The following is a 24,958-nucleotide window of genomic DNA, read 5'->3' on the forward strand; positions in this document are numbered from 1 at the left end:
CCATGGCGCATGTTTACCTATGTAACAAACCTGCACGTCCTGCACATGTACCCCAGAACTTAAAAAATAACATTAAAAAAGAATTTTATTTTCACCAGGTATTCAATATTATACTTTTGCCATATTTTACTAATAACTTTAGAATTTTGACATTCCTTAAAAATGTTTTACATTAAATCCTCACTTTGTTCTATAACTTTGCTTACTAGACTTGTCCTTTCCTAGGTTTTTACTAAAGTTTTTTTGTGTGTGTGGTTGTTAGGAAAACCTGTTAATGTAACAAAAAATAGAAGGAACAGTAGAATGAGTGGTGGCATACCTACTTCAGGTTACATAAATGGCAACCTGTGCTTGAGATCATTCTTTTATAAAAAAGAGATGCATCAGGCCTAAGTCATGTACAGCTCCCTTGAACATGTTTTTATATTTTCTCACCTCATACCCATGGGATAATTAATAGCATTGCTTTGCTTTTCAATTAAAGGCTGTATTGTACATGCCAGTCTGTGCTTGCTCTTTTTGAGATGTGTCCTTGTTCATCTTTATCAGTTTTGTTGTTGTTGTGTTTGAGACAGAGTCACACTCTGTCGCCCAGGCTGTAGTGCAGTGGCACGATCTTGGCTCACTGCAGCTTCCGCTTCCTGGATTCAAGTGATTCTCCTGCCTCAGCCTCCTGAGTAGCTGGGATTACAGGCGTGTACACCTGGCTAATTTTTGTATATTTAGTAGAGACGGGTTTCAGCATGTTGGTCTCGAACTGCTGATCTCAAGTGATCCACCCGTCTCAGCCTCCCAATGTGCTGGGATTACAAGCGTGAGCCACCATGCCCGGCCAGTTTTTATCTTTAAAGCTAACGCAGATGACGTTGATGTTAAGCCCCGGAGGCTGACAGAATAAAGGGCACCAGAGGGAAGTCAGGGCATTACTCCCATTGAGTAGAAAGGCCACTCATCTTGCCCTTCCGGTCCACAATTCCCAAGTAGAAAATTGGATTCTCCTGCTGGTGCTGGGGGCTCTGCTTTCAGCGTCTGCTCTGTGACCTTTCGCTCCATTTTCAGTGAGTTCGTGGTAGTTAGTGTGAAGTAGGAAGTGACACAGGCTGCCTGATTGTGTGGCTGTTTTGGAAGGTCATTTTTATTTTGAACTTAAAAATCAGATGTTTTGGAAGAACCTACACCCACCTTTGAGCTATTGTCTGATTTAAAAGACTGCAGTGTGTGTCTTCCCAAAGTGGATGCACTTAGGTTTATTAATGTTATATTCGTTAATGGCGTTTCAATATTTGGTTACAAATGAGGAATGTCAGTTCAGTTTACCAGTGACTTCAAAATAGAGACCTGGTAGAGTTTTCTTTTAGGTTGTGCTTTTCCAAAACCCACAAATGGACAGAAACTAATTTATCTTATTTCATCATAGACTTACAAAACACATTTCAGTGCCTAAATGGGATTTGGGATTTTTGTTTGTTTTTTTGTGTTGCTTTTGTGAGTGTGTGTAGAAACAGTCTTGATGTGTTGCCTGGCCTGGTCTGAACTGCCTCAGCCTCCCAGTGTCGGGATTGTAGTCATGAGCCACCGTAACCAGCCTTGATGAGATGTAATGTTCCTATTCTGCCTTCTTGAACTTTGCTCAGTCAGTACAAGTATTCTGTTCAAACTGATTAATTAAACCCAGGAACTGAATACATTTAGATAAAACTTGCTACTTGAGACTCGGGCACCGGGTGGATTCGAATGATGCCGTATCTCGTGATGTCTACCCTCTCACTATCCACATTCAGGGATGGGAAGGATTTGGGGAGTGAGGAATGTTTATAGAAGTTCAGCCCAGCTCCCTGCTGTAGAATGTTCTTGTATGAGCAGTCCAGCAGTCAGTAAAGCAACCCTTTTCATTGTTGAACTGCTCTTGTTCTTAGAAAGTTCTTGTTTCTGTTGACTTGAAATTTGCTTCCGTGGTTTAATTTTTCCCGCTGTTCCGAATTCTTTCACGTGCCACGCAGGACGTGCCTGTTCACTGAGTTCATAATCTTACTTCTCATGGGCCTTGTACTTAGCCTTCTTCAAGCTGATCATGCCTCAGGTTTTGCCTCCTTCTGTCACCAGGCCTCCTCTTCTGGGCGCCGGCCTCTGGCTCTTCCCTTGGGGTCTGGCCAGCACCGCAGGCTCTGGGCCAGCATCAGCTGCCCCGGGGCTCTTAGCTCTTGGGAGTTGCTCCTCCATCCTTTGCCTCCCTGGGCACCGACCTCGTGCCTGGTCTCAGTCCAGGCTCAGCCAGCCAGACCGGCTCTACGGGGCCTCCTCTCCCTACAGGATGGCCAGACGCTGCGCCCCCCCACTGTGCTCCAAGGCCCCACCCTGCTTCTCTGGACACTGGATCTGTAGTGTAACGGGAACAGGTCACATGACAGTTTCCTTTCTATACCTTTTTATCTTCTGTAGACTATTGAGATTTAGTAAGCATGTCCGTTTGCACATGCTTAAAATGGTTGGAAAATTTTGCCTTGTCTATGTTTGCAAGCAATGAAAATTAAAGGTGGTAGGGATTATACTGACTTATTTAATCTTGGGCTCAACATTTTCAAAGCTATATTTTTTGGGTAATATATGAAAATCATACAATGTCTGCCCTTACAGTTTTTTTTTTTTTTGCCCGTATATTTTTTTTTTGAAGACTTACTTTGTACTCTTCTTTGTTTTGTTTAACATAACATTTCAGAATAATATGCCAAGTAATGGATGAGCGTTTGTTAGGTTGGGCTAGGAATGGGGACTGGGGTAAGGCCGACTGTAGTTCTAAGAAGAGGTTCCAGTTTAACACCATTCCTTTAAGAATTATATGTTATTTTAATTCAGAGCAAAAGCCACACAGCTGCATATAGGCATAAGTGAGTCTTTTGAGGAAGTAGGTAACTGAGCTATAAAAAGTCGAGATTGCAGCCAGGTACGGTGGCTTATGCCTGTAATCCCAGCACTTTGGGAGGCCAAGGCAGGCGGATCACCTGAGGTTGGGAGTTCGAGACCAGCCTGACCAACATGGAGAAACCCCATCTCTACTAAAAATACAAAAAGTTAGCTGGGCATGGTGGCGCATGCCTGCAACCCTAGCTAGTCAGGAGGCTGAGGCAGGAGAATCGCTTGAACCCAGGAGGCGGAGGTTGTGGTGAGCCAAGATCACGCCATTGCACTCCAGCCTGGGCAACAAGAGCAAAACTCTGTCTCAAAAAAAAAAAAAAAAAAAGTTGAGACCACACAGCTGAGGGACTGCAGTGTGTGTTTCTTTTCTCTTCATTCTGAAAGAACTTTTTACTATTTAAAAACTAATTTTAAAGTTATGAAATATTTCAAAATATAATAAACTTTTTTTGGCCTTTTTTCCTCTTTTTGCTTCTTGTATTCAGTCTGCATACTAATTTAACAAAAGCCCACCTCTCTAGTAAGTGTGAAAGGAAGAGAGTGAGAAACTGGTGGTGTGACCTCCACTCTGGAGCCCCGTGTCCCTTCTGAGAAAGATGCCTCTTGTTGTAGAGAGGACACACAGTGGTTCTGCTCAGCTGCACTTGGGCATGGAGAACAAGAACCGATATAGACGAAGGCCTGAATCTGCAGAGGCAGCCCCTGGGTTAGGAGGCACTTCTGCAGCCTTCAGAAAATACAGACGAATTAATTCACTTATTGGACTGCCTTGATAGAATAGGATTCTATACAGAGGATTATTTGAGGTCAATGATTGGAATGTGATTTTAGAAAATATTCTTTCCTTGGAATTCTTTGGTTTTATGCTGTAGTGTAGTTTGTTTGTTTGTTTGTTTGCTTTAGAGGAAAATTGGTGCTTTCAAGGAAGGTTTTAGGATGTAATGGCCAAAAATAGAAAAACAAAAATGATCGTCTGCACTTGAATGCTGCTGCTGCATGAGACTAGCCTTGCATTTTTACTATTACAAAGTTAGGGCTGGGCATGTGGCTCATGCCAGTAATCCCAGCACTTTGGGGGCCGAGGTGGGCAGATCACTTGAGGTCAGGAGTTCGACACCAGCCTGGCCAACATGGTGAAACCCCATCTCTACTAAAAATAAAAAAACAAATAGCTAAGTGGTGGTGCATGGCTGTAGTCCCAGCTACTCGGGAGGCTGAGACAGGAGACTCTCTCGAACCCGGGGGATGGAGGTTGCAGTGAGCCGAGGTCATGCCATTGCACTCCAGCCTGGGCAACAGAGTGAGACTCCATCTCAAAACAAAGTTAGGTATGTGAGGATACTCACAAGACATTATACACTAGACATTTTACATTGATTTAAATTATACTGTTAGAGCTTGAACGACTTTGTAATATTCTTTGGACCAAATCTGGCTATGATTCAGAATCACCTGTGAATGAGTTTTTGAAATAATGGTGACTTCGATCGCATACTTAGAAGTGCAGATCTAGCTGACGTACTCTTTGATTAGGAACAACTCCTTGTGTGGTCTGTGCCATGCATGTGTGTGTGGCATGCATGCCTGTGTGTGTATGTGTGTGTGTGCCGTGCATGCAAGGGTGGGGGTGTGTTTATGTGCACTCCTGTGTGTATCTGCTCCTGTGCATGAGTGAGTGCTTGCTTGTGCACACACATCCCTTAGAGGCATGGATCTGTGGACTTATTGTTCAGTCAGGGACATGTGTGCACGTGTGTCTGTGTGCATGTTGCGTGCAAGTGTGAGGTGTCTGTGACTACACACATGCTGGTCTCATTATTCCTAGCTTCTCATACTGCAGTTTTCTTTGTTTAGTACAAAGCTGGAAGCTCTGCCAAGGTTTTTTCTTGGTGCGAGCCAGGATCAAAGGGCTATGGTATTTTAGAGCTTGTAAGCTGAAAGCCCTTAGAAGGTGGGAACTTCACACAGGATCATAGTCTGTAAGATTCCTGGTCCTTCTCTGGGGGCAGTCAACAATGATCTGTACCTCACTCCCAGCCTCCGTGGGCCATGCTTGGCTCTCAGGAGGCTGGGCCCAGGACAAAGTTTGCACTCCTGGTCTCACCACCCCTAGTATCGGCTTAGGGAGCCTCTTGTGAGTGCAGCCATGGATGTTTGCTTTCAGGGAGCAGGAGCAAAGGTTTGGGGAATGTTTCTGTCCTCACCTATTTTGGCAGATAGGCAGTGTGAAAGGTGGTGGTTCGTGGGTTGTGTTCCCCATCCCTAGTGTATTTGTCTGTTTTCATACTGCTATAAAGAACTGCCTGAGACTGGGTAATTTATAAAGGAAAGAGTTTTAATTGACTCACAGTTCAGCATGGCTGGCGAGGCCTCAGGAAACGTAACAATCATGGCAGAAGGCAAAGGGGAAGCAAGGCACCTTCTTCACAAGGCAGCAGTAAGAAGTTCCAAGTGAAAGGGGAACAGCCCCTTATAAAACCATCAGATTTTATGAGAACTCACTCCCTATCATGAGAACAGCATGGGGGAAACTGCCCCCATGATCGAATTACCTCCACCTCATCTCTGCCTTGACACGTGGGGATTATAGGCATTAATTTCAAGATGAGATTTGGGTGGGGAAACAAAACTTAACCATATTATTCTGCCCCAGCCTCTCCCAAATCTCATGTCCCTTTCATATTTCAAAACCAATCATGCCTTCTCAATGGTCCCCCAAAGTATTAATTCATTCCAGCATTAACTCAAAAGTCCAAGTCCAAAGTCTCATCTGAGACAAGACAACCCCCCTCCTCCGCCTATGTGCCTGTAAAATCAAAAGCAAGTTAGTTACTTCCTAGATACAATGAGGGTACAGGCATTGGGTAAATATGCCCCTTCCAAATGGGAGAAATTGGCCAAAATGAAGGGGCTATAGGCCCCATGCAATTCTAAAATCCAGTGGGGCCATCAAATCTTGAAACTCCAAAATGATATCCTTTGACTCCATGTCTCACATTCAGGTCACACTGATACAAGAGGTGGGCTCCCATGGCCTTGGTCAGCTCCACCTCTGTGGCTTTGCAGGGTACAGCCTCCCTCCCGACTGCTTTCACAGGCTGATGTTGAGTATCTGTGGCTTTTCCAGGGGTGTGGTGCAAACAGTCAGTGGATCTACCATTTGGGGGTCTGTAGGACTGTGGCCCTCTTCTCATAGCTGCACTAGACAGTGCCCCAGTGGGGACTCTTTGGGGGGGCTCTGACCCCACATTTCCCTTCTGCACTGCCCTAGCAGAGGTTCTCCATGAGGGCTCCATTCCTGCAGCAAACTTCTGCCTAGACATCCATGCATTTCCATACATCCTCTGAAGTCTAGGTGGAGTTCCCAAACCTCAGTTTTTGACTTCTGTGCACCCGCAGGCCCAATACCACGTAGAAGCCACCAAGGCTTGGGGCTTTCACACTGTAAAGCAATGGCCTGAGGCCTGAGCTGTACATTGTCCTTTTTTAACCACAGCTGGGATGCAACATACCAAGTCCCAAGACTGCAAAAAGCAGCAAGGCCCTGGGCCCGGCCCATAAAACCATTTTTTCCTCCTAGGCCTCAGGGCCTATGATGGGAGGGGCTGCCTTGAAGACCTCTGACATGCCCTGGAGACATTTTCCCCATTGTCTTGGCTATTAACATTTGGCTCCTCATTACTTATGCAAACTTCTGCAGCCAGCTTGAATTTTTCCTCAGAAAACGGGTTTTTCTTTTCTATCCCATCATCAGGCTGCACATTTTCTAAACCTTTATGCTTGCTTTTCTTTTAAACATTAGTTCCAATTCCAAATCATCTCTGTGAATGCATAAAACTGAATGCTTTTAAGAGCACCCAAGTCACTTCTTGAACGCTTTGCTGCTTAGAAATTTCTTCCACCTGATACTCTAAATCATCTCTCTCAAGTTCAAAGTTCCACAGATCTCTAGGGCAGGGGCAAAATGCCACCAGTCTCTTTGCTGAAGCATAGCAAGAATCACCTTTGCTCCAGTTCCCAACAAGTTCTTCATCGCCATCTGAGATCACCTCATCCTGGACTTCATTGTCCATATCACTATCAGCATTTTGGTTAAAGTCTTTCAACAAGAATCTAGGAAGTTCCAAAGTTTCCTACATCTTCCTGTCTTCTTCTGAGACCTCCAAACAGTTCCAACGTGTGCCTGTTACCCAGTTCCAAAGTTGCTTCCCATTTTCAGGTATCTTTATAGCTGCACCCCACTCTTTTCAGTACCTATTCATTGTATTAGTCCATTTTCATACTAGTATAAAGAAGCTTTCCTGGGACTGTGTAATTTATAAAGGAAAGAGGTTTAGTTGACTCACAGTTCAGCATAGCTGGGGAGGCCTCAGGAAAATTATAATCCTGGCAAAAGCAAAGGAGAAGCAAGGCACTTTCTTAACAAGGTGGCACAAAGGAGAAGTGCCGAGCAAAGGGGAAAGAGCCCCTTATAAAACCATCAGATCTTGTGAGAACTCACTCACTATCACAAGAACAGCATGAGGAAACGACTCCCATGATCCAGTTACCTCCACCTGGTGTCTCCCTGACACATGGGGATTATGGGGACTATGAAGTTTATAATTAAAGATGAGATTTGGGTGGGGACGTGAAGCCTAACCATATCACCTGGTGTTCAGATGAAGAGGTTGTAGAAGCATATCTACTGCTTAAAGAGGGAAATTGGAGTCAGGAAGCTCTAGGCTTGGTTTTCTTCAACATTTAAAACAAACCCAAGGAAGAGATGGTGCAGCCGTGCAAGCCCCTGGTGGATCTGTTGTGTCTCACTCAGGTTTTGTATTTTCTCTGTGTCTTCAGTAGTATGTGTCTTACCGACACCGCCTTAGGGCTCCTGGCATCCTCCAGTCCAGTTCTCAGCCTGACACATCATCGGCACTCAGCACCTAAGTGTTCTGAGAGGGAGTGCAGCTCCTAGGGGTCCGTGTCCCATGTCCTCCTGTTTCCTGCTGGTGGTGTCTGGAAGTGCTGTTGACGTTTGGGCCCCAGTCGGTCCTTGTTACTGCGGGTCTTGTGCTGTCTCTGGAACAGCCCTTTATGGGCACCATCTACTCACTCATTCACTTCTTTTGGCTGACATGGCCCTTGGGCTCTCTTCCTGTCCTTAGATCCCTCAAGGCCAGATGCAGTGTTGAATGTGAAGGCTTCCAGCCCCTGCCTTCTGTCCCAGCTTCAGGCTGGCCCGGCTCCTCGTCCTGCTGTCCTGCTTCAGTTCCTCCACATGGCTTTCACTCCCCTAACAGATTTCTTCAATTTGCAAGGTAGCGTGGGAATGATGACTAGAACATGGCAGCACACATCAGGCAGGTTTATGAAATTATGTTTTAAGAGAACACAGAATCCCAAATTACTCGTCTTGTAATACGTGTTAAAGTGTGTAACCTAATTGCTGAACAATGAAAAACAATTCCTTTTAAATTTAAAAACTCACTAGTTAGCTGAGAACCTAATGGTAGTTGCAATGTACTTTAAATAGAAAAGTCCTCTTGCTTGACAAAGGTAAAGGAAACTGTTCGGTCCGACTTTGTTCCTTTCATGCCTGCCAGGGCTTCTGGTTTCACGGAGATCTCAGGCTAGGAGCAGCCCTGAGCAGGGAGACTGAGTTACAGAGAATCCCCACCAAGTTGCAGGCAGAGGGACAGCCGAGGTCCTCAGGAAGTGCACGAGAGCAGAACCACTATGGCAAGTTCACTGAGAAATCTGGAAAGTTAGAATCCCAGCCCGAGTCCATCAAATCGAGCATCATAAAATTAAGTTTTCCTTACTGTGAAATGGCAATTCGTAATGATTTCTGAGAAGTGGGACCCATGGTGGTGTCGATGTCTGAGCCAGGTGAGGGTGAGATCCCTGGCGCCATGGGCTGGCCCCCAGGATGCCCTGGAAAACGCATTCTGTTCACAGCTGTGTGATTCTTTTCTTTCTGTGTTGGTGAAGCAGCCAGACCCGGTCCGTTTGGAATGCCTGGGATGGTGCCGCCGCATGTTCCTCCTCAGATGCTCAACATTCCGCAGACCTCTCTGCAAGCAAAGCCCGTGGTAAGGCCTTCCCTGCGTTGGGTCGGGTGGCGGGTCTCAGACACGGTGTATGCATTGAATTTCAACGAATGCTAAAATAAGTTCCTAACCTCTTGAATTGATATGTGAAATAGATGCCAGTGTTTGTTGAAATAAAAATGAGCCAGGAAACGTCAGCCTGGGCCTGAGTCGGGTCCTGCTGGCCACGTGTGCATGACGTGTGCCCTTCACTTCAGGCCCCACAGGTGCCCAGCCCAGGGGGCGCCCCGGGCCAGGGTCCATACCCGTACAGCCTCTCTGAGCCAGCACCTCTCACTTTGGACACGAGCGGGAAGAATCTGACAGAGCAGAACAGCTACAGCAACATTCTTCACGAAGGGAAGCACACGCCGCTGTATGAGCGGTCCTCGCCCATCAACCCGGCCCAGAGCGGCAGCCCTAACCACGTGGATTCCGCCTACTTCCCTGGCTCTTCTACATCATCATCTTCTGACAACGACGAGGGCAGCGGAGGGGCGACAAAGTGAGTGGTGCGTGGGTCGCTGGGTGCTTCCTGGCGGGTAGTGACCTGGGGAAGCTGCCTTCTGGCCTGCCAGCCCAGCTGGTGTTTTGCTCAGAGATGTAGTTTATTGCAGGTGGGTGGTGGTCAGTCTGTACTCAGATGGGGGCTCCTTGGACAGAGAGGAGAGAGGAAGAGTAGGTATGTTCTTGAAGTTTCCATGATTTAAAATCTGCACCATCCCAGCCCCATGGCCTGGAGCCACAGGAAACTTTCTGGGGAGGAATTTGACAAGAACTGGTTTGTGTGATGACCAAAACATGGGGGCATTTGTCCGGTGTGGTGCCACTCACACCCACCACAGCAACCCCCTGCTGACCCCCGAAACATTAATCTTCTGGCTCCTGGATCAAGGGAGCTCTGAATTTCCACTCCTTCTAAACTCAGCAGGTTACAGGACACTTTGGAAATAACACTGTTTGCCCAAGCAAAACCCTAGAAAGCTGCCTAGACCCAGGCTGGAATTGTTTCCTTAGAGGAGTATTTTAAACACTGTGCGGGCTGGATGCAGTGGCACATACCTGTAATCCCAGCACTTCGGAAGGCCAAGGCAGGTGGATTACCTGAGGTTGGGAGTTCGAGACCAGCCTGGCCAACATGGCGAAACCCCGTCTGTACTAAAAATACAAAAATTGGCCGGGCGTGGTGGCATGTGCCTGTAGTCCCAGCTACTCAGGAGGCTGAGTTAGGAGGATCACTTGAACCCAGGAGACAGAGGTTGAAGTGAGCTGAGATGTCGCCAGTGCACTATGGCCTGGGTGACAGAGCGAGACTCCGTCTCAAAAAATACAAACAATAATAATAATAAAAACACTGTGTGTCCCTGAGTAAATGAGTTCACAAATATATAGTTGGTTAAAATCTGATCGAAGAGGCTGGGCACGGTGGCCCATGCCTGTAATCCCAGCACTTTGGGAGGCAGTGGCAGGCGGATCACTTGAGTTCAGGAGTTCAAGACCAGCTTGGCCAACATGGTAAAACCCCATCTCTACTAAAAAATATAAAAACTAGCCAGGCGTGGTGGCATTCACCTGTAATCCCAGCTACTCTGGAGGCTGAGGCAGGAGAATCGCTTGAACCTGGGAGTTGGAGGCTGCAGTGAGCCGAGATCACGCCACTGCACTCCAGCCTGGGTGACGGAGCAAAACTCCGACTGTGGAAAAAAAAAAATTCTGATCAAGGAAATCTTAAATTTGTACACCTCCCCTCCCTTTAAACTGTCTAATATTTTTTTAAAAAAAAAAAGAAAGAGAAAGAAAATGTCTTTCCTTTAAGTCAGTGTCTCTTTTTCCTTAGTGTGAACTCCACAGAGTAGATAACCAGGGCTGGTTGATGTTACATCTATTTCTGATGTAAGAAATCTAAGAGACGTAGTTGTTAGTTTCCATGCCAGTTCTTACCTGGTGTGTCACCTGAAGCAGGTGATCTTTCCTCTCTGTCCTCTGTCCATCTTTAAAATGGGAACGAATGTCGGTTGACCCAGGGCAGAGGTCACTGAAGGGCTCACTGCCATCCAGGGATGCACACCCTGTTTATGGCAAAGAAGTATAAAATTAATAAATGTTGATTTGCTGTATGTGCAATGCTAAAACTCTAAAATGAAGTAAAAAGTTGCAATTGAATATTCAAAGTTTTAAATTAACCTCTAACAAGATAATATATTGAGTATCCTTTGAATCAGAATCTCTGGGTTGGGGCCCCAAAATTTGCATTTTAAATAAGCACCTCAGTCAGTCTTTTGCACACTGAAGTTTGAGAACAACTGCTTGATGGTCTTGGAAGCCCTTATGCACTAGAATTATAAGGCATCTGCATTTTGTTGTAAAATGTGACTCATGTCAGCAAGGTCAAAGTGTCTGTACAATACAGTTTTCATCTTAGTTAAATGTTCTTTCTGAACTCTGAAACATAGGTAAGAAGTAAGACAAAAGCAAAATAAGTAAGCTTTATGACCCCAACAAGAGTTCCATGCTAGTGATGGAGATGTGGAAACCAGGTCAAGGTGCTGACTTGGGAACATGGGTGGTGACTGGGGCACGTCTCAGTTGAGGTGCTTGTTCCTCCGGCAGGGAGGGATTGAGAAGAATGCGAGTTGCCCATCTAATTTGGCAAGTTGTCTGTATTAGTCTGTTCTCATGCTGCTAATAAAGACATTACCCAAGACTGGGTAACTTGCAAAGGAAAGAGGTTTAATTGACTCAGAGTTTCCACATGGCTGGAGAGGCGTCACAATCGTGGTGGATGGCAAAGGAGGAGCAAAGTCACGTCTTGCATGGCAGCAGGCAAGAGAGCATGTGCAGGGGAACTTACCTTTATAAAACCATCAGATCTTGTAAGATTTATTCACTGTCACGAGAATAGCACAGGAAAGACATTCAATGACCTCCCACCAGATACCTACCATGACCTGTGGGAATTATGGGAGCTGCAATTGAAGATGAGATTTGGGTGGGGACACAGCCAAACCATATCATCATCTTTGTTAGGATGAGCTGAACTTGGAGTGAGTAGAACTGCCCGAACATGTCCTGTCTTTTCTGGGTATGCACCTCCTACCTGTCTGTGAAGGTTATGGTCAGCTTTTTGGAGCTCTGGGCATCTGGTCTCCCTCTGACCTCTCACAGTGCTTATTGTCTTTATCTCCGTTATGGCATCTTTACTGTTTTCTGGAGATGCATCTTGTTTCTGCCACTGGAATTTGACCTGCTCAGAGTCTTGTGTTTTGCCATCCTTGTGGTATGAAGTGCCATGAAGAATGCAGGGTACATCCTGTAATCAAAGATTGGATTCAAGCTGTGTGTTAGGAGTAACTTAATTTCCTTGAATCTGCTTCCACTTTTATTATAATAAGAAAGAGACAGACATGTTAGACTTGAGAGGAGTGAAGGCAGAGGAGACGAGGGTGTTTGTTCCTGAAGGCTTTGGGGTCAGAAACTGACATTTGACTTGGGGTCAAACCCTTGATCACGGGCATCCTTTGCTTCTGGCAGGTGCAGGGGTGTGATTTGGATTTATGTGTCCACAGCTGCCAAGTAGAGACAATGTTCATGGTTTCCTGCAAGGGTTCTAGCGTGTTGAATGCGTTGAATATAGTGGAGCAGAAGCCCATGAGTAGAAACCTCCGCAGGAACCAATGTGAGTGCAAGGAAACCTAAACTGTCATTGATAGATTGTTGGAGGCTCAACGTGGACAAACCTGAGAATTGAAGACTCCAGAGGGCCTGGTGATGTGGGGGTCCACATGCTTTTGTGCATTTTACCTGCTAGATCTCTACCAAATTCTCACAGTAAATATTGGAGAAAAATCCCTTGTACCTCTGGCGCGGGGAAGAAAAAGAGAATTATTTTAAAATGTGAGAGAACACTCTTTTTTTTTTGAGACGGAGTCTTGCTCTGTCACCCAGGCTGGAGTGCAATGGCACGATCTCGGCTTACTGCAAGCTCCGCCTCCCAGGTTCAAGCAATTCTCCTGCCTCAGCCTCCCAAGTAGCTGGGATTACAGGCTTGAGCCACCACACCCAGCCAGAACACTCTGTTCTTAACAAGGCCTTCTGTCAGGAGAAACTACCTAACCAGAGCCTAACCTGCTGGGTTTCACGAGAACCTAATTAATCTGAGGGAAAGGAAACACCCAAATCTAGCTCCCCATAGCTATCCCATCCCAGCTAAGCAGGGCCAGGGACTGAGAATCACATTTGAAGATCACAGCCCAGAGACTCATTATAAGACTCAGGCCTAATAATTGTACCATAGAACCTGTGCCCCCCTGAAAAGAGAAAAAACAAATCATATAAAGTGCTCAACTGAAACAAGAGAAAGAAGAAAAAGAATGGAAGACATGGAGAAAGAATGGAAAACAGTAACAAATATAGTAAGTAGCTCTTAATCCACGTATATCAATAATTAAACATCAGTGATGTACATATGCAAATTAAAAGAAAGAGGCTGTTGGATGGAATCAAGACCCAGCTATCTGTGTCTACAAGAAACTCATCTTATATATGAAGACTCGTTCTCTTTCTGTTAACAAATGGTTATAAGTACTGTGATGTGCGAATTACTGAGGTTTATTGTGGAATGAACACAGGAACTCTATTTGAATCACTGCGTGAACGGAGACGTGGTGAATGGTTCAGGGTAGATGGTGTAAGTCACAGAATGTTCTAGTAGATGGGGAAACACGCCATGGCCACTGAGTGTTATTCATTTACTTTCTCTGTTGTGCAATTGCAAAGTTCCTATTGTTGGTCGACTTTTAAATAGAATATTTCTAAGTAAATAGTGAGACAAGTTATTCTAGTTATTATCATAGTCTTTTCCAAGTGTCAAGGCTTTTTAAAAATATAGTTGAAGTCATGGTAATTTTTTAAGGAAATGTTTTTGTAGGCCTCCCAAATGACAGTGTGTTAGAATAGAAATTTTTCTTTTTTTTTTTGAGATGGAGTCTCACTCTGTCACCCAGACTAGAGTGCAGTGGTGCAATCTCGGCTCACTGCAAGCTCCGCCTCCTGGGTTCATGCCATTCTCCTGCCTCAGCCTCCCAAGTAGCTGGGACTACAGGCGCCCGCCACAACGCCCGGCTAATTTTTTTGTATTTTTAATACAGGCGGGGTTTCACCATGTTAGCCAGGATGGTCTCGATCTCCTGACCTCATGATCTGCCCGCTTTGGCTTCCCAAAGTGCTGGGATTACAGGCGTGAGCCACCACACCTGGCCTAGAATAGACATTTTTAAATTAAGTATTTAGAACAGATTTTTTTTAGTCAACAGATTTTCTTTCAGGGATAATCTTTTTTCCTGTGCTTCTTTCCCTCAATGCCTTCTTTGTCCTTATTTCTTAATGGTTGTTGTGTTTTCCCCTCTTCATTTGTTTTTACTCTCATAAAGCTTCACAACCATTTCTGCAGTGCTTCTTTTTGTTGCTGTGTGCTTAGCATGCAGTAGTATTTTCATTTGAACATTTTCATACCTTAGGTTAAGATTTTCACAGTTTCTAGTACATTATCTTTTGCATTTATTGTTGTGATTATTCTCTTTGAAGTGACAGCAGAGCTTTCAACACCTGTTTTCTTACACTGGGTGTCTGGATTCTGGGAAGACTCCAGGAGTAGGTGAGAAGACCTTTTCAGTTTGTCTGGTCATGTCAGTAAATACTGTCTTATGTTAGTAAATCACATAATTGCTAAATTCCTTAAGATTACATCATCTGAAGGGAGGGTGTCGTGTCTAAATAGCTGCGCCTCCAAGAACAGCTGATACACAGGTCGGCAGCATCAGAAAAAGTGGCTTTTGCTGAAAGTTATATTTTCCTACAACGTACATTTTTTATGGTCTTTGGAATTATTCACAAAATGTGATGATCATTAGCTGTCTCTTAGCCATCTCGGAAGAGTAGAGTTTGCCACGGTATCACTTAGTGATTGTGGACATTCATTAAAAAGAGGCTGAGCCAATAGCGAAAAGAATGCAAATGTGCCCTTGTAAATGGGTTAGTAAACATTTATTTTATTGCATAAGACACTGGGAGTGAATGGTATTTTTCCACACCCATGGGTGTTAGTTATACATATAACCTGTGTTTCATGAATATTTATATGTTATATGTAACTATTTTAAAGTAGTTTGTGACATTACCTAGCATAGAAAGTAGTTAAATAGTATAATTCCAACTCCAAAATTTGATTTTTAAAGTGCAACACAAGGTGTCTTATATTTTCTGTGACATAGGCCTTTCACAATTCACTGACCTTTAAGAAAAAGTAGTTGGCAAACAACTAACTGATGGTATCAGAATAATAAAAGCTTTTTTAATTCCAAAATTCTAATAGCAGAATTTATTCAATTAATAGCATAAAATACAAAATCATGATTAGTGGTAAGATAATATCTGGGAATATGGTATTTCTGGATTTTCAGTTATTCTTTACATTGTACTTGATTCTTTTTTTTTCCTTGGTGAACTAATTTCAGAATTGGAATAAACTGAATACTGCTATTTATATTAGCAGCTATAAAGTTTTATTGTAGAACATATCTTATACATTATATTAGCAAAATGGGTGATTAAGAGGACCAACATTACACTATCCTGTACTCAAATTAAACAGTGAAGGTAAAAACAAAGAAAATTTGGGGAATTTTTTTTTTTTCAGACAGAGTCTTGCTCTGTCGCCCAGGCTGGAGTATAGTGGCGCAGTCTCAGCTCACTGCAACCTCTGTTTCCCGGGTTCAAGCAGTTCTCCTACCTCAGCCTCCCAAGTAGCTGGGACTACAGGCATCTGCCACCACACTCAGCTACTTTTTTCTGTATTTTTTAATAGAGACGGGGTTTCACCATGTTGGTCAGGCTAGTTTCAATCTCCTGACCTCAAGTGATCCGCCTTCCTCAGCCTCCCAAAGTGTTGGGAATACAGGCACGAGCCCCTGTGTCTAGCCCCAGGAATATTTAATTGTTGTAGCTTGTAGTTGACAATCATGAAGTTTGTAAAATGATAGAGCTTGTCATCAGCGTCTAGCAGCTGATCCAACAAGGACAGGTGAAGAAAAAGTTACCTGAGCTTCACCATCTGTGTTGTTTCCTTGTTTGGTTGGTGATGCTTACTCACATCAATCCATTGATTTGAAAGAATAGGTTTCATCTTTTGGACTAATTCAAGTATGCCAAAATCTTTAATTAGCCATTTTAGAACCTTTCTGCAAGTAAGACATTTCTAGGCTAGGTGTGGTGGCTCACATCTGTCCGAACATTTTGGGAGGCCAAGGTAGGCAGATTGCTTGAGGCCAGGAGTTTGAGACCAGCCTGGGAAACATAGCGAGGCCCTATGTCTACGAAAAGTAAAGTGGGCCGGGCATGGTGGCTCATGCCTTGGCCACCTTTGGGAGGCCAAGGTGGGCGGATCACCTGAGGTCAGGAGTTTGAGACCAGTCTGGCCAACATGGGGAAACCCTGTCTCTACTAAAATACAAAAATTAGCAGGGCATGGTACAGGCACCTGTAACCCCAGCTACATAGGAGGCTGAGGCAGGAAGAATGGCTTGAACCCGGAGGTAGAGGTTGCAGTGAGCCGAGATTGCGCCACTGCACTCCAGCCTGGGTGACAGAGCAAGACTCTGTCTCAAAAAAAAAAAAAAAAAAAAAAAAAAAAAAAAAAGTAAAGTGAACCCAGCATGATGTGAGCCTATAGTCAGCTACTCAGGAGGCTGAGGCGGGAGGATGGCTTGAGCCAGGGAGGTCGAAGTTTCAGGGAGCTGTCATCTCACCACTACACTCCAGCCTGGGCAACAGAGGGAAACCCCATCTCTATTTAAAAAAAAACAAAACTCTAATGTGATTTAATATCCTTGTGTAGATTTGACTTAAGAAGATAGAACATTCCATCATACTCCTTTTCTTAAAGACTACCTAGAAGACTAATGAGTGATTTGACCACATAGTTGAATCAGTGTTATAATAAAAAGAACACTTTACTAAATTCTCGATAATGTTCTGAAGTTTTCCAAAAGTGTAGTCTATATAGATCTTTATTTTTCAGACTATTTAAATATTTTTGAGATTTAGTTTGTAGTAACATCTAGCATCCTAGGAAAACACAAATACTGTATGACAGCTCATATACTTTTTTCTTTTTAATTTTCATTCAAATTTCAGGGTGCTTTGTTTCTCCCCTTCAATTTTAATTTTAATAGCAGCTGTAAACACTTTGCTTCAAAATTATGGTAAATCATGACACAAAAGAGGTCTCAAGCAGAGTTTTTTTCTTTTCATTTTACTATAGCTAGCTTGTGACCACATCTACATCTTGTTATTGCTTGGCATAGCACATACCTTTTATAACAATACTCTTTGTAATAACTTATTTAACTACAAGGAACTCATAGCCTACTCAACAGTAGTATTTTAAGTTGTTAGTTCATATATTAGATGTACACTTGACACGGTTTGTAACATTTAAAACACACATTATTAATTTAAAGCTTTTGATGTGCCACATAGTTTAATATTAACTTGCTGAATGTAAAATGGACTCAAAGTTTCCTTTTGGAGTATGTTGAAAGATTATCAAGGTTATAGTTCTTGGTTATACATAATTATGTGGTTATAGTTATTTGTTTCTTAAAAATGAACAATCTTAAAGTTTAGAAACGTAACAGTACTTGGAACATTGTTCTGCATCCTTGTGGACAAAAGAAGATCCAGTGATACTTAGAGGAGAGAGACAAACTTTGGAAGCTGTCTGTTGACTATTAAGAGACTTGTCTTCCTCTTAGAGGTGGGACCAATGACTGGGAGTGATATAGGGAGGATAAGACCTGTCTCTAAAATTGCTGTGAATATTGTCCACGTAGAGTGCACTTCACTTCAGCATAGGTTGTGAATGAAAAGTATATTGATGTGCTAGAAAGGCTTTAACCAAAGGCCTGAGCTTGTCAAGCCTGAGGCCGGCACGTGGCGTGAGCGTGGTGAATGTGCAGTGGCCTCTGCCCGCACCCAGCTCCCCGGCTCTGGGTCATGAAGGGCCGCTGGGTGTTTCTCCGCATGGTGCCTGTGTCTCCTGCATTGTTAGGAGCTCCTGCTTCTCACTCCAGTTCCTCCTTCTCACTCCTGCTTCCTCCTCCAGTTAGGATCGTCAAATACAAGGTCACAAAAGGATGGCTTAGCCGAGTTCAATCTCTTCCTGAACTGTGCCATATGGAAGTATATGTCAACTCGTGAGCAAGGTGGACAGCGTGAGTTCAGTCTTCATCTAAATGCAGCCCTGGACAGTCAAACACTTCACTATTATGCTAATTCATCCACTGTGGACATATCACACTTTTGGTTATGATGATTCTTCATCTTTGAGGGCAATAGACACCACCTATGTTTTGAGAAGGTCCTGGCAGAAGCAATGATATGTGGAATAAACAGAATGTCAAGCCTGCCTGGGCAAAGTTCAGGTCCCTCCAGTTTACTGAGGAACCAAAAGAGACTGCAGTTGCCAGTCTCTCTCCAAAAGCTAATTCTAGTGCCAAGCTCATGGGATGCCGGGCACACATGGATTCCAGACAAGCGACCCATGTATTCCACTCAGAGTCAAGGGCATGGTCGTGTTGAGTCAGACACTGAGTCTCCAGATATGCTGTGAGGACAGGACGTCGTTCTCCCAGGAAAGGAGCTGCTAGGAAGACAGTGGGGGAGGAAGCGGGTGCAGCAGTAAGCATCCACCTTCAGCCTCCCTCCACCGCCCCCTCCCCTCCCCCACTCAGTGTCTTATTCAGATGCTGCTGGGTGGGGCCTGGATGTCTGTATTTTTTGCAGGTTCCTCTCAGGATTCGGATGCAGAGCAAAGCTGGGGCCCATCCGAGGGCATCGCTTGAGACTTGCGAAGGGGATGCTTATTTCCCCAGGTCCAGCCCACAGGCCCCTAGCCTCTCACGGCTCCTGACCTTGTGGTCCACGGTGTGACCAGCCTGTCCTCCCACCCCCAGGCTCTGTCGTCCGCCATCTGTTGTCTGTGGCTTAGCTGCAGGGTGTAGCTCACACAGGCTCCTGTCCTGCCAGCTTCCTTGGGGTCCAGCCCCCGGGGAACCCCAGAAGGATAGCAGGGGCAGGGGCAGGCTGGGGCCAGGCGCTGAGCCTCCCAGCTCCTTCCTGCGAGGCCACCTCAGCTGGCTCTGTCGTGGGCTGCAGGCCATGCTCCTCTTCCGGGGTGACTCTCACAGCTGTGTTCCTTGGGGCTCCTCCAACGTGACCCTCCTGTGGCAGCCCCAGGCCTGGAGCCGGTCATGGCTGGATGGGGACGGCCTTCGGTTCCTACCTGCGTGTGTTTCTTGACGCTGCTCTAAGGTCTCACCCCAGCCTGGCAGTCTCAAGCAGCACAAACTTATTACCCTCCTGTCCTGGAAGACAAAACTGAAAATCAGTCTTGCTGGGCGAAAGTCAAGGTCTGGGCAGGGCGGGCTCCTGCTGGGGGCTCCTCCTGCCTTCTCCGACTTCCCAGGCTGCCCAAGGCCCTGGGCTGCTGCCCGGTCCTCCCCTCCTGGTCTCCACTCAGCATCTGCTCTCCGGGTCCTGCTGCTGCTGTCACACTTCCTCCCCTGACCCCTCCCTCCTGCATGGAGGGACCCTGAGATGATGCTGCATCTGCCTGGCTCATCACGGCCTCTCCCCACCTGAAGATCCTGTCCCAAGTCCCATCAGCGAGGGTGCTGGTGCCATGTGAAGGTGACATGCACAGGACCAGGCATTCACATGTGGGCCCCTTGAGGGGACATTATTCTGTCTACCAACACTGCCTTCCAGACACCCACACTTTTGGAAACAGTCCCTTGTGTATGAACCTTCCTCAAAGTCACCCAATTCCAGCACTGTCTGTTTCCCTGACAGGGTGTGCTGTCCTTGGCTCTTATTTCAAAGCAGGTCGAGAAGGGAAACCCATGCCTGTCAACATTCCCTAAGCCCACTGTGCTGCCTGAACAGGTAAGCCTGTGGGGACCGTGGCTGTCCACTGTGGCTTCTGACTCTTGTTACCCTCCACGCAGCCACAGGCTCCTCCAGCTCTGCCTGAGCTTCCCCAGGGGCTGCGTCCTCACCTTTGTTCCTCACCCTGCCCAGGATCTGGCTGCTCTCGCGTCCCCTGCCCGCCCCTCCTCCATCCATACACCCTCTTCCGTCTCCCCAGCCTCCACTCACTCACTCCACAGAATCAGGCTGAGCGCCTCCCTCATAGGAACAGGAGGAAATAGGAAGTGAAACAGACAGGACTTCTGTGCCCAGGTGGCCGGCAGCCATGGGGAGGCTGGAGGGGGATGGAAGGGGACATACATGGGATCCCCTGTGGCCTCCATGGTGCATCGTCACACTCTGAGAAGTGAGACAGGAGGTCCACAGGGAAGGCCACGTTCAGAAGGGAGCACAGGGGCATCAGGCTGACCCGGCCTTGAGTTGGGGAGGCTGCCTACGGAAGTGAGGCTGGAGCAGGGACCAGGCGCCGAGTAGGCATTTGTGAGGCCCTAGGAGGACGGAGCCGGGCCCCTCAGGGCTCAAGGGACCCCGCCTAGTGGTGGGGCTCAGAATGAGGGGAGCAGCAGGTAGGAAAGACCTGGAGAGGGCAGAGCTGGGCAAGGAGGCTGGACCGGAGCATCCATTGTTTGAAGAGATCATGCAGGCTGCAGTGAGGAGACTGGATGGAAGGGGGTTTGGGGACATTTCAGCTAAAACATCTACTCAGCTGTTCACAGCCCACATTTGGGAAATGAGGGGACAAGGATGAGTCTGAGTCCTAGACTGAGAATGAACCAGGTGACTGGTCATGCCAGCCTCGGAAACTGGGACATCTGGGAAGACCCCATGAAGCTTGGGAGTGATATCGTTTTACAACGTGGAGCATCTTCAAGATGACTTTGAGGGTCTCCATGGAGAGGGGGAGAGGCAGCTGGATTTATGGGTCTGGCAGCTCACAGAACCTTGAGCTGGTGATCAAATTTGGAGGGCTTGGGCTCAAAAGGATCAACTGTTAGGAACTGCTATTGCTCCAAAGCCCTCCTGCCCCGGCCCACACAGCCTCACTGGGAGGCAGAACCAGCTGGCTGTGGCTCCGACCCCTGCAGCCCAGGACCCTGGTCTCTGCTGTCCACCACAGTGAGAAATGAATGATTCTTCACAGAGTTGCATGGGACAACATTGTCTCCCCATCCAGCCTGGCCTCGGGCAGCCTTCGACCCCCAGTGTCCTCTCAGGGTGAGGGACTCTTCTCCACACCTCTGCAGGACTGCATGAGCCACCACCAGCACAGTGATGCCTGTGGCATGCGGGCCTTCTGCCCCTTCTCAAGGGCAAGTCTAATAAAGCCAAGTTCAGGGACCACAACCACGATGTGTACAGAGTGGTCACCATTGCTGAACTCCCTTAACCACCTGGAAGGCAGGTGTCCTGGCCCAGGCTTAATTGCATCCTCTAATGAATGAAGACAGGCTTCTTCAGGTGTTTTATTTTTGTTTCTGTTTTTTTGTTGTTGTTGTTGTTTGTTTGTTTTAGAGACAGGGTCTCACTCTGTCACCCAGGCTGGAGTGCAGTGATGTGATCACGGCTTACTGCAGCCTTGACCTCTTGGCCTCAAGTGATCCTCCTGCCTCAGCCTCCCAAAGCACCAGGATTACAGGCATAGGTCACTGCGCCTAGCCTTACCAGCCCTTTAGTAATAAGCACTTTTCAGAGAATTGAAGCTGTTCAGCCTGGAGATGAGGCGCAGATATCACCCTGGACACTGGAAGTCTGGTTGGATGCCGGGGTCAGCTAAGAACAAAACAACACTGGAGAGCAGAGGCTGTGGCTTGGCTGCCTTGACCCTGCAGGAGGAGCTTGGACTGGCCCCAGGTGATGCTGCCTTTGCTGTCCTAGGAGAGGCCTGGCAGGGTCCTTTCCATCCCAGAAATGCTGTGATCAGAGCCAATAAGCACCCACTGGAAGCTTCATCTGCCCAAAGGAGTCTGCCTTCATCAGCACAATTCATTGCGCGCCAGCTTCACTCAGTGACTGTTTTGGAAGGTGAAGGGCTATCAAAAACAATTTTAAGTCCCTGCTTTCAGGAAGTCAAGCATAACAAATAATATGCACCCATGAGAACTCTCCATGAGGGGCTGAGGTCTCTGGGGCTCTCGTGAGCTGTCCACCCAGACTGTGTGATAGAACCCAGAGGAGGAGAGAACCCGGGACTGGGAGGGTCAAGAATGAATCCGGAGCTGGGCGCGGTGATTCATGCCTGTAATCCCAGCACTTTGGGAGGCCGAGACAGGTGGATCACGAGGTCAGGAGATCGAGACCATCCTGGCTAACACGGTGAAACCCCGTCTCTACTAAAAATACAAAAAATTAGCCAGCCTGGTGGCAGGGCTGCCTGTAGTCCCAGCTACTCAGAAGGCCGAGGCAGGAGAATGATGTGAACCCGGGAGGCGGAGCTTGCAGTGAGCCGAGATCGCGCCACTGCACTCCAGCCTGGGCGACAGAGCGAGACTCCATCTCAAAAAAAAAAAAAAAAAAGAATATCCGGGCCCAGCTGGCACGCTGTGCAGCAGCAGTGAAGCCTGAAGCAGGGACGCGTCTAGTGGGTGAGGCTGAACACCAAGAGCCTTGGATTCTGTGGCTGAGGCTTGGGGCCTTTTCCTAGCGGCCCTGGAGGGCTGCTAGGTGGTTCTGAGCAGCAGATGAAGCTGGGATTCGGGGCCCCAGAGTCCTGGAAGTGCACCGTGCAGAATCTCCCCAGAGGGTGCTGGCTTGACCATTATCATTTCATTGACCATTGTACTACTATTTACTACCATACTACCACCAAATTTTACCATTGACATTTATACTATTATTCACTTAAAGAAAATGATTAAAATAAATGTGCAGTTTGAAAGGCAAACTGCGGCCGGGCACGGTGGCTCACGCCTGTAATCCTAACACTTTGTGAGGCCAAGGCGGGCGGATCACGAGGTCAAGAGTTTGAGACCAGCCTAGCCAACACACTGAAACTCCATCTCTACTAAAAATACAAAAATTAGCCAGGTGTGATGGTGGCGCACACGTGTAATCCCAGCTACTCAGGAGGCTGAGGCAGAAGAATCACTTGAACCCAGGAGGCGGAGGTTGCAGTGAGCTGAATTTGCATCACTGCACTCCAGCCTGGGCAACAGAGCAAGACTCGGTCTCATTAAAAAAAGAAGAAAAAAAAAAAAAAAAGAAAAGGCAAACTGCATTACTATGGTCCACAGAAAACCAGTCACATGAGCCACCAACAGAAGAGAACACAAACTAAGACCAAGGGAAGCCATGTTCCTAGCACCGTGCCATCCCTGCTCCCAGCTGAGGCTTGGAGGAGGCCTACCCTGCTGATCACACGGAGAAGAGCCAGGACTCCGAGGTCACCCGCACACAGCGGGATGGCATCTCCGACACTCCCGTGGGGAAGCAGCGTCACTGTGCCCTGAAGACTCATGTTTGAGATAGGCAGGCAGCGCCGCTCTATCAGCTGGCTGGACAGTTTTACATCTCAGGGAAGGGCACTGTGTCATGGATGTAAATGGCATGGCACAGCAATATCTGTGGTGTCTAGTGGTGATGAAGTCCAGGTGCTGTTAGTGGAGGAAATGCTAAATTGCAGTTAGACATTAATGAAAATAGAGATGCAATGCTTTTTCATTGTGATGCATGGGACCCCAAATTCTCCCTAGACCTCTGGACCCAGCATAAGGCCCCTGTGCCTGCTGGCCAGGCTAGGGTGTGGGGACCTTACCACGGCACGTTTCCTTGGTGAGGCCATGTCAACGTTCCTCGTTTCTCACACTTAGGACCCCTCCCACGAGTGGGGGGTATGCAGCCCTCCAAGGAGCCAGTGGTCTCAGACCTGCCACCCCACAGCCAGAGGTTTCTGGCCCCAGGCCACTGGTGTTTTCCCTGCCAGTGCAGGTGAATTCTGGAAGGAGGGTGCCTGGGAGGTGGGTGTGGGGGTGGTGGGTGACTTCAAGCCTCCAAAGACCAGAGGGAAGGGTCTGCCTCATGGAGCTCTGTGAGCAAAGGCCAGGAGGCACCCAGGACCCCGAGTCCGTGCCAGCTGGCATCGGGGGGACTTGGAGATCAGCCTCCCCGGGGCCGCCACCTCCAGGGCCCTGCAGAGAACAGGGCTATCCTGAGCGTGCCAGGGTCCTGGGAATGTCCCCCCACCCCCGTCACATCCCAGTCACCTGGCTGGCCGAGGGCCACCAGAGAGGAAATAGTTTGAAAAACCAAAGTCCTTTCTGCCCCAAAATATTTTTTATTCTTGCATTACATTTGTGTTTCCAATTGTGAATAAAAAATGCTTAGAAAGTGGTTACAAAACAGCGTGAACTGGACAGGAGGAGCAGCTGGCCCTGAGGGTCCGTCACTTCTCCACTTAGACGGCGTGAAGTGGGCCTGGCATCTAGGCGGGGTCAGTCAGGCTTCTCACTCTCAGGATCTGGAAAACAAAACCGCGCAGCTGACTGTGGGCCCACCGCGGTGCTGGCCACTCGCCGAGGGCCAGGCCCTGACACCCTCCCAGGAGCTGCCGACGGGAAGGCTGCGCCAGCTCTGCCATGACCCACGCCCTGTGTAGATGGTCTTGTCCTCAGCACAGCCCTGGCGGCCTCTGTCACCTGGGCCACCCTTCTTTGTGTGACCAGTCAGCACACTGAACGGCTGCCATAAACCCAAACAGACGCTCTGCTCCTGTGCCGTCTGGAGCATCTGGGGAGCGAGCTGCCCTCCAACACCCAAAACAGGAGGCTCTGGGATGAGTGTTCCTCCTCCCTCCATGCAGAAGCTCGAAGGCTGGCACTGCAGCTCTCTGAGGAGGTGGCCCCACAGCCAAGGCAGCCCCCACAGTGGACTGGGCAGGAGACACTGGGACCCTCAGCTTGCTCACGGTGAGGCCTGCAATGCACATGCAGGAG

At 47.3% G+C, this 24,958-nt stretch overlaps 2 protein-coding genes across 15 annotated transcripts in view; one reads left to right on the forward strand and one right to left on the reverse strand.

Annotated features, from left to right (window-relative positions):
• FAM120A2P (Putative uncharacterized protein C9orf129 homolog) overlaps positions 1–24,958 on the forward strand; it is a 49,544-nt gene that overhangs the window by 1,876 nt on the left and 22,710 nt on the right. For 2 of the 13 annotated variants that reach the window (XM_055091765.1, XM_063593956.1), the window contains 3 exons: positions 8,061–8,213; positions 8,887–8,987; positions 9,203–9,489. In XM_055091765.1, the coding sequence (XP_054947740.1) occupies positions 8,174–8,213; positions 8,887–8,987; positions 9,203–9,489 (428 nt within the window). In that variant the 5' untranslated portion in view covers positions 8,061–8,173. Of the gene's footprint in view, positions 1–8,060; positions 8,214–8,886; positions 8,988–9,202; positions 9,490–13,278; positions 19,986–24,825; positions 24,932–24,958 lie in introns of those variants that run through there. The other 11 variants (XM_055091770.1, XR_010109027.1, XR_004673379.3 and 8 more) reach the window with 11 other exon arrangements.
• The window catches only part of WNK2 (WNK lysine deficient protein kinase 2), a 140,922-nt gene continuing 135,967 nt past the window's right edge, over positions 20,004–24,958 (reverse strand). The window contains exon 27 of one of the 2 annotated variants that reach the window (XM_055091758.2): positions 20,004–24,483. In XM_055091758.2, coding sequence (XP_054947733.1) covers positions 24,458–24,483 — 26 coding nt within the window. In that variant the 3' untranslated portion in view covers positions 20,004–24,457. The remainder of the gene's footprint in view (positions 24,484–24,958) is intronic. The other variant, XM_034967747.4, reaches the window with a different exon arrangement.

This window comes from Pan paniscus, chromosome 11 (assembly GCF_029289425.2).
Source record: "Pan paniscus chromosome 11, NHGRI_mPanPan1-v2.0_pri, whole genome shotgun sequence".
NCBI lineage: Eukaryota > Metazoa > Chordata > Mammalia > Primates > Hominidae > Pan > Pan paniscus.